The following is a 12187-nucleotide window of genomic DNA, read 5'->3' as shown; positions in this document are numbered from 1 at the left end:
TAAGGCAACAGGACATGTTTCTCCCAGGCCACAGCTTCCCATCTCAAACCCCATGTGTTAACTAACATCCTGTTTTCTTGCATTGGTCTGAATTGGTCAGACTTGGTCAGAAACGGAAAAACAGCTTTACTGATGCAGCTTGGTTGAAAAAAAAATCTTTCAAAACATGGACTCTAGAATAAAACAAAGTGCAATTAAAAAAAAAAAAAAAGCAAGGGCTGATCAACCCCACCTGGCCAACTGACTGAAGGTCAGGGGTCCAGTGAGGGCAGGGTGAGTGGGGCTAAATGGAACCGGAAGTCAGGTCTTCTCCTACCCGCCCAGGGCTTCTGTGGATTATGGCTCTGGGGGCAGGACCAGCATTTGGGTGGCTGACAGCTTCAGCCACTAAGCCAGGCTAATGCAAAATCACTGCACCATCCTGTTCAGACGGAAGCCAATGCCTGGCTTTGCCCTGCTGAAACTACTGTGTTTATAATGCAGTCACTGAAAAACTCCCATGGCTGTGCCTGCCCCAGTGCCTTTCACCAGAGCAGGCCCGGTCCTAGACCCCCAGCCACCACACTGATGAGGACAGCTTACTTCTCAGTGGTCCTCCTGCTACTTGTCCTAGGAGGATGGTTGGGCACCCATGCCCACAGGCAAGACAGAAAGCAGGTCACCTGTTCCCCTGCATGCCAGCCTTTCCCGGGATGGAGAACGAGATGCTGCTCCTCACCCTGGAATCCTTCACTCCACATCCCTTTCCCTCTCTCTGCCCACCTAACAGGGAGTGCCTGTTTTCACCTAACTCATTCTTGCTCTTTAAAAAGGTGAGGTCCTGGCTGGCATGGCTCAGTGCTTAGAGGGTTGGCCTGTACAGCAAAGGGTCAAAGGTTCAATTCCTAGTCAAGGGCATGTACCTGGGTTGCAGGTTCGATCCATAAGTGCAGGAAGCAACCAATCGATGTGTCTCTATCACATTGATATTTCTCTCTCCCCCTTTCTCTTCCCCTCCCCCCTCCTTTCCACTCTCTCTGAAAATCAATGGAAAAAATATCCTTGGGTGAGGATTAAAGAATAAAAGGCAGATGAAGCTCTGACTTTTCCAGGCTTCCTCTGACCATCCCCAGCTCCTCTTCCTCTCTGTCCCAGTCCCAATGCCACTGGACAGTATCTGTTTCTACTAGACTCCAGGCTCATGGGCAGAGCTGCTGATTGTCAGGCTCTAAATCTAGTAGAGATGTCGGGTGATTTTTAAATGAAGGAACAAATGAAACCAGGGGAAGAGCCCCAAGATCCTAAAACAGCAGAATGGGACCAAGTTCTGTATTTTAAAACCATGTCCCACTGCAGGGACCATGAAAGGAGCTGGGGGAGGGAAACGAAGTCATCTTTACATTTGATATGTCTACATCAGAGTTCCTTAAGAGGTTTCCATTTCTTAAAATAACAACAACAACTGAAGTAGTCTGGCCCAAGTCACTTGATAACTGAAGGGAAGGGGAGAGGGCGAAGGGAAGGACTGGCCTAAGCAAGCATACGGTAGGAGCAGGCCGTCAGGCCACAAACCCAGGCCCCGATTGCTCTACCCAACACTGCCTTCCACGTGGATTTAAAGAGAGAAGACACCTTCCACAGCATTTCCATTGCTCATTTTATTTCAACAGTCAACTGGCCCCAGAGAAGAAGTGCTGACATCACAGGTACTTTGGAAGCACCATTCTATTCTGGGAACAAATAGCCTACTTTTTAAAGCTGGCAATCACTATAAAAACAGCAAGTAATAAAACGTTAACGAATTTTTTAAAACCAGAAAGATGCCTATAAATGGCTTAAACTTTATGGAGGGGAGGGGGGTGAAGTAGCCCAGGGGTCACAATGCTTGCTAGTAAAGGCCCCTGGAGAAGGGGCGAGGGGCAGTGGGAAACAGGGCAGCAGAGAAGGACACTCCAGAACCTGCTGTCAGTGCCCTGCCTGGCTGCTCGCACCAGCCCCTGGATGTGCTGGAAGCTGGATGTTTATGCTGCCAGCCCCCGGGACTAGGCAGAGGCAGAAGGCTGAAATACATGGTGCTTCCTGTCCTGCAGTGGGGCCTGAGGAAATCAAAGAACGCTTCTGAGGGCGAGTCGCATAAAAGGTAGCACAGCCCAGAGATGGTTAAATTCATTCCTAAGTGGGAGTTCCCATAAGTCCCCATTCCTCAGAGGCCTGGTCCTCCCCTGGTTAACGTCATCCTCCACTCTCCTGTTCCAGCTCATATTTCAGGATTGAAACTTAGAAACCACCCTCTTTCCTCCTATCTTGAAATGGGAATTAACTCTATTTTATGTCTATCACTGTCCACCCTCCCTAACATCACTGAACACAGACAAGAAAATCATTGCTGTCACCCTCCCGATGCCCCATTTTGCTGGCCAGAGGCCCGGGGCCTAGTCGGACTGCTCCTGAGACGATGGCTGGCTGGGCTCACGAGGCATCCCTGCAACCTGGTCATCTGCAAAGAACAAAAACGAGGGGATGCCTTTGGAAGTAGGAAAAATTACCTATTTTCAGGTATAAGCTTTCTACAAGGCTTCTCATCATTCCCAGGCCCTAAGGAGAATTAATTCGCCTTGGATTTGCTAGGTGTCAGGAGGCTGGAATTCCAGTCCTCATATGATACAGGCTCAAGTTCTGCCTGCCACAGGCTGAGTGGCATGAAACAAGCCACCGGAAGCTCTGAACCAGTTCCTCCTGTAAATGAAACGATGCCTACCTTGCAACATCAGGTCAGCATGGGACCAGGGGGAACAATGAGAACTAATTTCCACTATTGGCTTCATCATTTCAGGTTCTGGTTAATCCTCAGAATAACCTCATGAGGTGGGGAGCATTACCAGTCCACTGGGACAGACACTGAAACTGAGGCACCAAGGAGTGGACTAGCTTGCCCAAGGCCACACAGCTGGTAAGTGCTGGAGCCAGGACTTATGTCCAGGCCAGCACCAGGGCCAGCAAGCTTCAAGCCACACTCGACCATCTCTCCAGCTAACAGATGCAGGCGTCTCACACACAGCAGGTGTGCAACAGGCCTCAGTTTCCTCTTCAGTAAAATGAGAAAGACATCACCAGACTAACCTCAGGGGAAAATTAAAAGGAAAAAAAAAATCCTTGAATGTATAAGTAACACAACCCAGAATTGGTTAAATTCATTCTGCAAAGGGCCCTAAAAAACAAATTCCTCAAAGCATTTTCACATCTAAAATTTCAGTTGACCTTCACAGTAACCCTGTGAACGGGCCCATTTTACAGATGAAAAGACTGAGGCCCAGAGAAGGGTGTGTGAGTGACTAAGATCACCCAGTGCATCAGTGGCAGAGCTAAGAAGGATAGGGTCTCTCACTCCTGGTCAGGTTCTCTCTCCAGAGTGGCCTGAGGAGAGGAATCATCCCTACCAGACGCACACTGGCTCCTGCTGCTGTGCCTGGCTCGGCATCTGTCGTTTCCCCAGCCAGAGAGGCCTGGCACCTCTGGTCTGAACACACCACACACACCTCCCTCCACATCTTTGCCCAGGGGCACTAATAGAGCCAGACACATAATTCTGTTGAAATCTGAGCTCTGCCATTTATATCTACAAGAACCCCTCTGGGCTCTATTGGTTTCCTCACCTCCTTGATGCCTGCCTATAGAATTTAGGGGAGGGGTGTAGGGAAAAAGCGTATTCCAGGCCCAGCACATTTTAATTCTGTTCTCAATCACCCCTCTCTCCACATCTATTTTGATTAGCCCCCTTCCTCCAGAAAGTCTTCCTGGCTCCCCCACAAACCGGAAGACTGGTACTCTTACCCGCGGTCTCCTGGTCCGCATCAGACAGGACGGTCAGTGAGAAAGATGCTGATGCTGGTGGCGGTGGCGGTGGCGGTGGCGGCGGTGGAAGGAAATGGATCCCAGCGAGGAAGCCTGGTGGGAGGAACGGGGGCGGTGGTGACAGGGGTGGTGGCAGCAGGGGTGGCTGCGACGGCAGCAGTGGTGGTGGTGGCGGAGGCGGCCGCAGGGGATAGCTTGGCTGGAAGTTTTCCACTGGCTCCGGCACCTGCATGGCACACCAAGCAGAGAAGCCAAACAGGGGAGAGGGTTAGCCAGATGGGCTGATCAAACATGATGTTCCTTCGAATTGGGGGGCTCCCATGGGCTGGACACAGGCACTTGAAATGGGTGCTCAACAAAGAAATGACTGAAGGCAAGAAGGAACGCAGGCACACCTCAGATCAGCCTGGGGGACAGCCGTTCGGGCCTGACTGCGCCCTCTCTAAGCTGCTGAGCGGCTGAGGCAGAACTGGATCCCGTCTGTCTGACCCTGCTCAGCGCTCGGCCAGGGTCCCAGTGCATCCCAGCCACCTGTGGTCCATTGTCGGGCAATGACGCAGACTCCAGAGCCAGGGCCTTCTCCTGGGTGGAGTGCAGCTGTGACTGAGTCAGAAAAGCTGGGTGACCTCAGGAAAAGGGGCTCCAGCCACCACCATTCTGTGCTTCTTCCGAAGATGGAAGCCAACCCCCAAGGCGGGAAGGGAGGGATCTGGAGGGGGATGACTACACAGCTCAGAGCGCATTTAAGACATGAATGTGATGAAAATAGTCATGAATGTCAGGTGTAGTTCCTATTATTTACTTCCATCCAGATACATCAGAGCAGCGCTTCACAAGCTGTGTTCCAGAGAACTTGGCGTCCTACAAGATTATTCTAAGCTGCTTTTAAAGTGTTCAGTGTCAAGGGAGTTTGAGAAACTCCACATATTGACTCCCCACAATGGTGAGTCCCATGTAAGCACATTAAAGCCTCGAGGCCGTCTGCAAAAGCCTTAGACTAACCAGCATGTCCTAACTTAATCTGACCACAAAGAAGAGAGGAAGCCTACTCTCAAGGACCTACTACGTGCCAGACCCGTGCAGGCCCTTCACACGCATCACACCCTCCTCTCCCGAGGCCCCGCCGGCAGACGGAGTCGAGCGAGGTCCTCCGAGGCCAGAGCTGGTAAGAGAAGGACGAGGGGACCAGGCCTGTCCAGCTCCAGGCCTGGGATCTTTTGTGGGAGGAGAACAAAAGCAGCAGCAGGTGGGACAGAGACAGAACAAAAGGTGGAAGAGACTTGGGGGTCATCTTGGAGCCTGGGCAGGGGGAGCAGGACACGGTTCAAAGCAATTCATAGGCTCTTGGGTTTAAACAGCTTTACAACTAAATGTTGGATCCGCGATCCAGACAGGAAAGGGTAGGAGGGGGATTATTGGCCCTTTAATTCCAAGCTACTTGGCTGTTTCTCCCTGGATCACAGCTCCTGCCTGGGGCCTGATAAACCGACGGAGATCACACCCTGACAATGGCCGTCTGGCAGGCCCGTCAGTCAGCGCTGCTCTGACGCCAGGCTTCTGTGCGAGCAGACGGTGGGTGCGCGCTCCACTTGGCCAGAACCCCTCTTTGTGTGGAGGCTGGAGCGGCCATGCTGTCCTGGGCTGCAAGGGGGTGGCCAGCACCCAGATTTCCGGCGGGGCAGGGCGGTGGGCGTTTTGTTTACCTCTGTCTGAGAGACAGGCTCAGGGAAGCAGAAAGTCCAGTGTGCATCCTGCTCTGTCGCTAACCTGCTGTGAATTGTGATCCCAGTGCCACACTCACTCGTTCTGTGGCGGTGGACAAACCCATAACTTCCTCTTCCCTACAACGGAATTATATCCCGTGCTCTGAAGGCTCAAATGGAGGGGGAGGCACCCTAGAAATATCAAGACCAGTGGTTTCCAGACCTTTCCCCCTTGAATCAATGGAAAATGATCCTATATCAGTGATGGCGAACCTTTTGAGCTCGGTGTGTCAGCATTTTGAAAAACCCTAACTTAACTCTGGTGCCGTGTCACATATAGAAATTTTTTGATATTTGCAACCATAGTAAAACAAAGGTATATATATATATATACATATATGTGTGTGTGTGTGTATATGTATATATATATTATATTTTATTGATTTTTTACAGAGAGGAAGGGAGAGGGAGAGAGAGTTAGAAACATCGATGAGAGAGAAACATCGATCAGCTGCCTCCTGCACACTCCCTACTGGGGATGTGCCCGCAACCAAGGTACATGCCCTTGACCAGAATCGAACCTGGGACCTTTCAGTCCGCAGGCTGATGCTCTATCCACTGAGCCAAACCGGTTAGGGCAAAGATTTATATTTTTGATATTTATTTTATATATTTAAATGCCATTTGACAAAGAAAAATCAACCAAAAAAATGAGTTTGTGTGTCACCTCTGACAAGCGTGTCATAGGTTCACCATCACTGTACTATATAAAGCAGTAATATGCAAATTGACCGTCACATCCTCACACAAGATGGCCGCCGCCATGTGGTCCCAAGATGGCCGCCCCATGTGGTCCCAAGATGGCCGCCCCATGTGGTCCCAAGATGGCCACGCCCATGTGGTCCCAAGATGGCCACACCCATGTGGTCCCAAGATGGCCGCCCCATGTGGTCCCAAGATGGCCACGCCCATGTGGTCCCAAGATGGCCGCCCCATGTGGTCCCAAGATGGCCACCACAAGATGGCTGGCAAGGGAGGACTGTTGGGGGCAACCGGGCCTGCAGTGGAGGGCAGTTGGGGATGACCAGGCCGGCAGGGGAGTGGTTAGGGGCACTCAGGCAGGCAAGCGGTTGGCAGCCAGCAGTCCCGGATTGTGAAGGGATGTCTGACTGCTGCTGTAGGCGCTTATAGAGCACACCAGTTAGTAACTCACTACTGACCTCATAAAGGGATTACATCTCATTCCTTCTTTCAACACATAGATCCTTAGGGGATAGGTGTTTGGGGAAAGGTTTCCATATTTTTCATGACTAAGCTTAAATGCCACTTCCTCTTGAAAACCCTCTGCAGTCCCAAGTGGGCCATACCCTGGGCAGGGGCCCTACAGCTGCTCCTGGCTCTGCCCTCAACAGTATGGCACCAGGACAGTGGCATTGCCCTCCTGGTACCAGCAAAACGAAGAGCCCTGTGGCCCCAGCATTCCACGCGTCCAGGCTGGTGGTCACTTGGTATTCCCAGGTTTACCTACGTGTCTGCGTTCCCTCTTGCCTGAGCTCCCAGAGCCATTTGGCCTACAGCTCTGAAAAGCAAATGCCACAGCGCAGGCTGACCCGTCTACACATGATGAGACTCACCTACATGTGTGTACTCCCAGAGGCGCGCACGGTACAGGCCGAGGGGCCTGGCACAGAGTGGGCACACCAATGGCTTTCTGGGATTGAGCATTTGTAAGAGCAGCAGAGCAGATGGGATACAGAGGAACCAGAAAGGAGTCAGGATGGGACTCACCGAGCCTCCTTCATGGTAGTGGCTGAAGGACACGTGCCGGAAGCCCTGCTGCACAGAGATGCCCAGGCCCGGGGATGGATCCTGGTAGCCCATCGGGAATGGGTGATAGTACATGCCGGAGCAGCTGGGATACAGCTTGGAAGGCTCTCTCTCCAGGTACTCAGACCGCACCATAGCATCCGAGTTGATGCTCAGAGAGAGCCCTGAAAGAGCAAGCAATGGGAGAAGTATTCAAAACACAAAGAGCAAGGGAACAAGCATCACATTACTGTCCAAAGATGGGGCAAATGTTCAGGTCCTTTTACAAAGAGCTCCCGCATCCATTATGCTTTTCACCCTCCCTGCTTTTTTAAACCGTTCAGCCATTCCCACATTCTTAGAAGAAGTCCTCAGCACAGCCATGAAGCCCCAGGGGGCTGACCCTGCCTCCACTCCAGCCTCCTCCAGTGCGATGACCTGGCAGCTTCTTCTCTCTCATCCCCCCTCAAAGCCCTTGCAGATGCTGTTCCCTAACCTTGGAGGGCTCTCCCTTCAGCCCACTTTGCCTCCTAGTCCTCAGTATGTCGTCCTCCTAAGACCTCAGCTAAGCCGTTAACTGTTAGAGCTCTCTACACTGATGTGTGATTCTTTAGTAGTGCTGTTCCCCTCACAAGGATGAGATGCTTAAGGAAGGAATCTGACTCCCCCCCCACCTTTTGCCACTATGTCTGGCACAGTTAGGTGCTCAGCCCCTGTGCGTGGAGAGAGGAAATAAGGAAGCATGTGCCAGTGGAAAGGTATTCTTCTCCTATAGGACTGCTGTTTCAGATCTGTCCTCCCCATCTAGTTCCCTGGGGACCAGACTTTCCTAGAACATCCCAGGAGACAGAAATGGCCGTCGGGGAGCACCCAAGCCAATCTCCTTAGCCCATGGGTGGGAGACTGGCACACCATAGGGAAAACCAACAGGGCTCTGCACTTTAAGATGGCCGTTTTTTAAAAGCCTCAGACCTACATGTGACCTGAAGTTGTGCTTTAATAGCGAAAGCATAATTTACATTGTTACATAAAGAACATTGTAACTTATGCACATGGTGGGCAGGAGAAAAAATAAGACAATATCTCAATGATCTATCTCCTCCTCCTCCGTGGAGCAGAAAGGCTGTCGCACCCCCACCCACGCCCAGGGAAAGGGCACAAAATGAGGTGCGCAGGCGCATTGGGCCAGGGCTCCGATGAAGGGCGGGGCCTTCAGAAAGACCAGAAGCGTGCGCAGGCGCAGTCATAGTTTAGAAAGCCCATCCGTCTGCCGGAAGTCCTGCCAGTGGAGCCTCCCGCCCAAGAAAAGAGCGGGAACGGGCGAGCAGGCGGGGGAGGAAGGCACAGCGGAAGGGAGGTCTTTTGGGAAAAGCCTCCAGCTCCTGGAAATGGGGGGAAGTGCGCAGGCGCAGTCAGCATGGCGTTGGCCCACCCATAGAGATATTTTGTGGGGAGGTGCCTGCAGCCCAAGAAAAGAGCGGGAAGAGCTGCGCAAGCGCAGTAGGGCCAATGTCTCCACAAGACGCCCCAGCTAAGCGAACTGGAGGCCATTTTTTTTCTTGCAAGATGGAACGGCAAAAATTGTAGCTAAATATTGAAAGCCATCTTCACTACCCACTCTTTTCTCTCTCTTTTACGTTTTTGCAAAAAGGCACCCAATCCAAACCCGAATGTGGAGAAAGGTTTCTGAAAGCAAATTTAACTCAGAAAGCATTTCCCCACCCCCCTCCAGGGACACGAACATGGGGCGCAGGGAGGCTGCCGCCCTGAGAGGAACCAATGGCACAAGAAGGTCACAGGGGACCTGGGGATCTTACCGAAGGCGAACGGTGGCGGCGGGGGGCGGCGGCGGCGGCCTGGGCACGGGCTGCAGAGGCCTGCTCGGCTCCAGGGGCCCGGGACCTCCCTGGCCAGCAGCCTCCGCCCCGAGCGGGGGCCTCACGAAGCTGGGCCTGACCACGGCAGCCCGGTCATTCGGGCCCATGTGGCCGCGGCCGCCCACGACTGGCTGGAAGGCGCTCGGGCCCGGGCTCGGGCCGCGCGGGGGTCTCTCCAGCAAGTAGGCGGCCGCGCGGCCCTCGGGGCCCGGCTCCAAGTCTCCCGAAGCGGCGAGCGGAGGCAGCGGGCGGAGGCTGGAGGCCGGGGCGATGGCCGCGGCCCTGGAGGCCAGCTCGCGGTCCTCGTCGGAGGCCTGCTTCTTGAGCATCTTCTGCGCGGCCATGATCTTCTGGCGTTCGGTGATGAGGTAGCATTTCTCGCAATTGCACTGCTTCCAGCGGCACTTGCCCGCGTGGCCCTTGACGGCCACCAGGTAGCCATGGTTGCGGCACCGCGAGCAGTTGGGGGTACGCAGCATCGTGGCCAGCTTGGCGGGGTCTGCCTTCATAGCACAACCGCCGCCTCTGGGAGCTGCGGGGCGAGTGAGGCGGGAAGCTGCGGCCCCAGAAGTCCCCGGTGCTGGGGCCACTGGATACACTTGTAGCAAAGCGGCCCTCGGCACGTCCCCGGAACTGCCGCAAGACCCTCGCACTTTCCCAGCTTTGGAGGGGGGCCCGATTGGGAGTTTCTCCGCCTTAGTTTGATGCAGGGGGGCAAATAAATTTTGCATGAAATGCTATGGCTTGTATGTCCCCTGGGTTATCTGAAGGTTTAGGCATTTAATGTTCCAAAGTCTCTGTTCTCGTCACCCCCGGACACGGGAGTCTGTGACGTCAGTAGCGCAGTGAGGTGCAGTGGTCCACGGATTTAAAGCTCCAGGAGCGCAGCTGTCGGCAAAGCCGTTCCAGCAGGAAAGCATTCTAGACGCCAGCCGTGTTCCTCCTCCCAAAGCAGCTGCCCCCTCTGCACTTCATTTCTCTACCCTGCAGAGAAGCGGCCCTTCCCAGTGATGCTTCTAGAATATTCTCAAGAGCTCGGTGCAGTGTGATCGCTGCTCAAGGGCGCGTCCTGTTGGTAGTTCCCATCTAAGAGTCTTGTTGGTGTAGGGGTTCATTGCTGTCCATGCGTCCCAAAGTAAAGCGTACTTAGAACGCTTTAAAGTAAAACAGACTCAGGGCATTTTAGCACGAGTTTGAACCATTGCTTAACGTTGCCATGAATTTGGTTATACCTGTAAAGCGACCCAAATCTTGGGACGTCGGAAAAGCTGGCGTGAATTTCATAGTTGCCCAGAATCGCTTCATTTTCTTGTTTGATAGACATTTGTGACACCTGCGGTTTTTGTCTTTTTTAGGTTCCCAGAAAGAAAAACAATGGGCCGCTCACACCTAAGTTGAAAGCTTATAATCATAGGATCAAACATATTGAAGGAGGTGGTTGTGGCTAACCCCTGACTAAAACGTGCCCTTGAAATTGCCTTTCCCTGAGACTCTCTGGGGGCAGAAGGGCAGGAGCTGAGGCCCCTGGTTTCAGCTGACTACGCCTGCCTCACCGCCGCCTGAGAACAGAAAACTGTGCCATTCTGAGGCCCGTTAGATACCGGGAGGCTTTTGTAAAGGAGTTTCTAAAGCCCTTTTTTTTCTGCTTTAAAGAAATATATTCCTATCTTATTAAGAGGGCAAGAGTATATCCTTCTGTATTTGGCCCTTCAGGAACTTTACTGCTAATTTTACATCCATTTAAAGAAATCTAGGTTTGTCTCTCCTTTGCTCTAATATCCTCTGTCTTAATTTTTTGTTGTTGTTAATCCTCACCCAAGGATATTTTTTCCATTGATTTTTAGAGCGAGTGGAGTGGGGGGAGAGACAGAGTGAGAGAAACATCGATGTGAGAGAGACACATTGATTGGTTGCTTCTCGCATGTATCCCAACCTTGACAAGAGTCGAACCGGCAACCCTTCAATCCAAGGGCCACTACTCTAACCATTGAGCTAGACAGGCTAGGACTCTACCTTAATTTTTTATTTTAAAAACATGGTCCCATAGATAAAAGGACAAGCAAGCTTTTTTCTGACCCTACCCAATTCAAAATATCAATTTTTTTCACTATCCTGTCATTTGAAAATGGTACTTAAAAATCATAGTTTCAATACTACTGTCAAAAATCTGGAGCATTAGCTTCATTGTTTAATGATACTGCAAATAGTAAGGTCATTTTCTGCATTATCAAATTTCAATTTTTAACATCAGGTGACATCAGATTTGATAAGGCCTAAAAAAGAAAACCACTCATATATATTTTATGCCTGAGCACCCATGCTCTCTTCATTTTCCTATTAATGATTTAAAGTAAAATCCTATTCAAAGCCAACTCTATGAATTAACATATTTTAGCCTTGTTAACTACAAAATGCTTCCACATTTACTTTATAACTTAGGGGTAAAATATACCCAAGGTGATGTGAGTTTGCATAGTGCTTTGAGAATATTAATAAACAACCATATATCTTTTTAATCAGTAGTCACATTGTAAGATGTAGAAACCCCAGAGTTTATACAGTAAATAAATCTAAGAAGAAAAAAAGACTAGTTTATTTCTCTTCCTTGCCAAAGTCTCAATTTGTGTAGGTAAATTCCAACAGAGCTTTATTTATTTCACTCTTGGAAATTCAGACAAATTGATAGTTTTGTTTTATTTAGCTTGAGGACTGATGACTTCTTAGGCTGCTGCTTTTCTAATATATGCATTTCTTTAAATTGTTCCTTAAAAAAATGGTAACAGATGGCAATGACATAAACATGAAAAACAAAGTTAAAAGGATGGGACCAATAAGTACACAACATTCCCCTTCCTTTCCTACACCTTAACCTCAGGAAATTTATGTTTAGGAAAGTCTGCATTGTCATAAGCAATGGTTTATGAAATAATCAGTTATAGTTGCCGAGGAATCAGCAATTAGACTAACTAA

General features: G+C 50.9%; 1 protein-coding gene across 1 annotated transcript; it reads right to left on the bottom strand.

The window, feature by feature from the left end:
* Window positions 1-2411: 2411 nt before the first annotated feature.
* On the bottom strand, window positions 2412-9696 carry DMRTB1 (DMRT like family B with proline rich C-terminal 1). Its single transcript, XM_070403336.1, is given in 5 exon segments — window positions 2412-2476; window positions 3811-4057; window positions 7323-7525; window positions 9158-9185; window positions 9187-9696. Coding segments are annotated over 5 exon segments (1053 nt in total).
* Between the last annotated feature and the right edge of the window lie 2491 nt (window positions 9697-12187).

This window comes from Myotis yumanensis, unplaced genomic scaffold (genome assembly GCF_028538775.1).
Source record: "Myotis yumanensis isolate MYYU_CA2020_CCGP unplaced genomic scaffold, mMyoYum1.0.hap1 SCAF_2, whole genome shotgun sequence".
Classification (NCBI taxonomy): domain Eukaryota; kingdom Metazoa; phylum Chordata; class Mammalia; order Chiroptera; family Vespertilionidae; genus Myotis; species Myotis yumanensis.
This window is presented reverse-complemented; position numbering and strand designations above follow the sequence as displayed.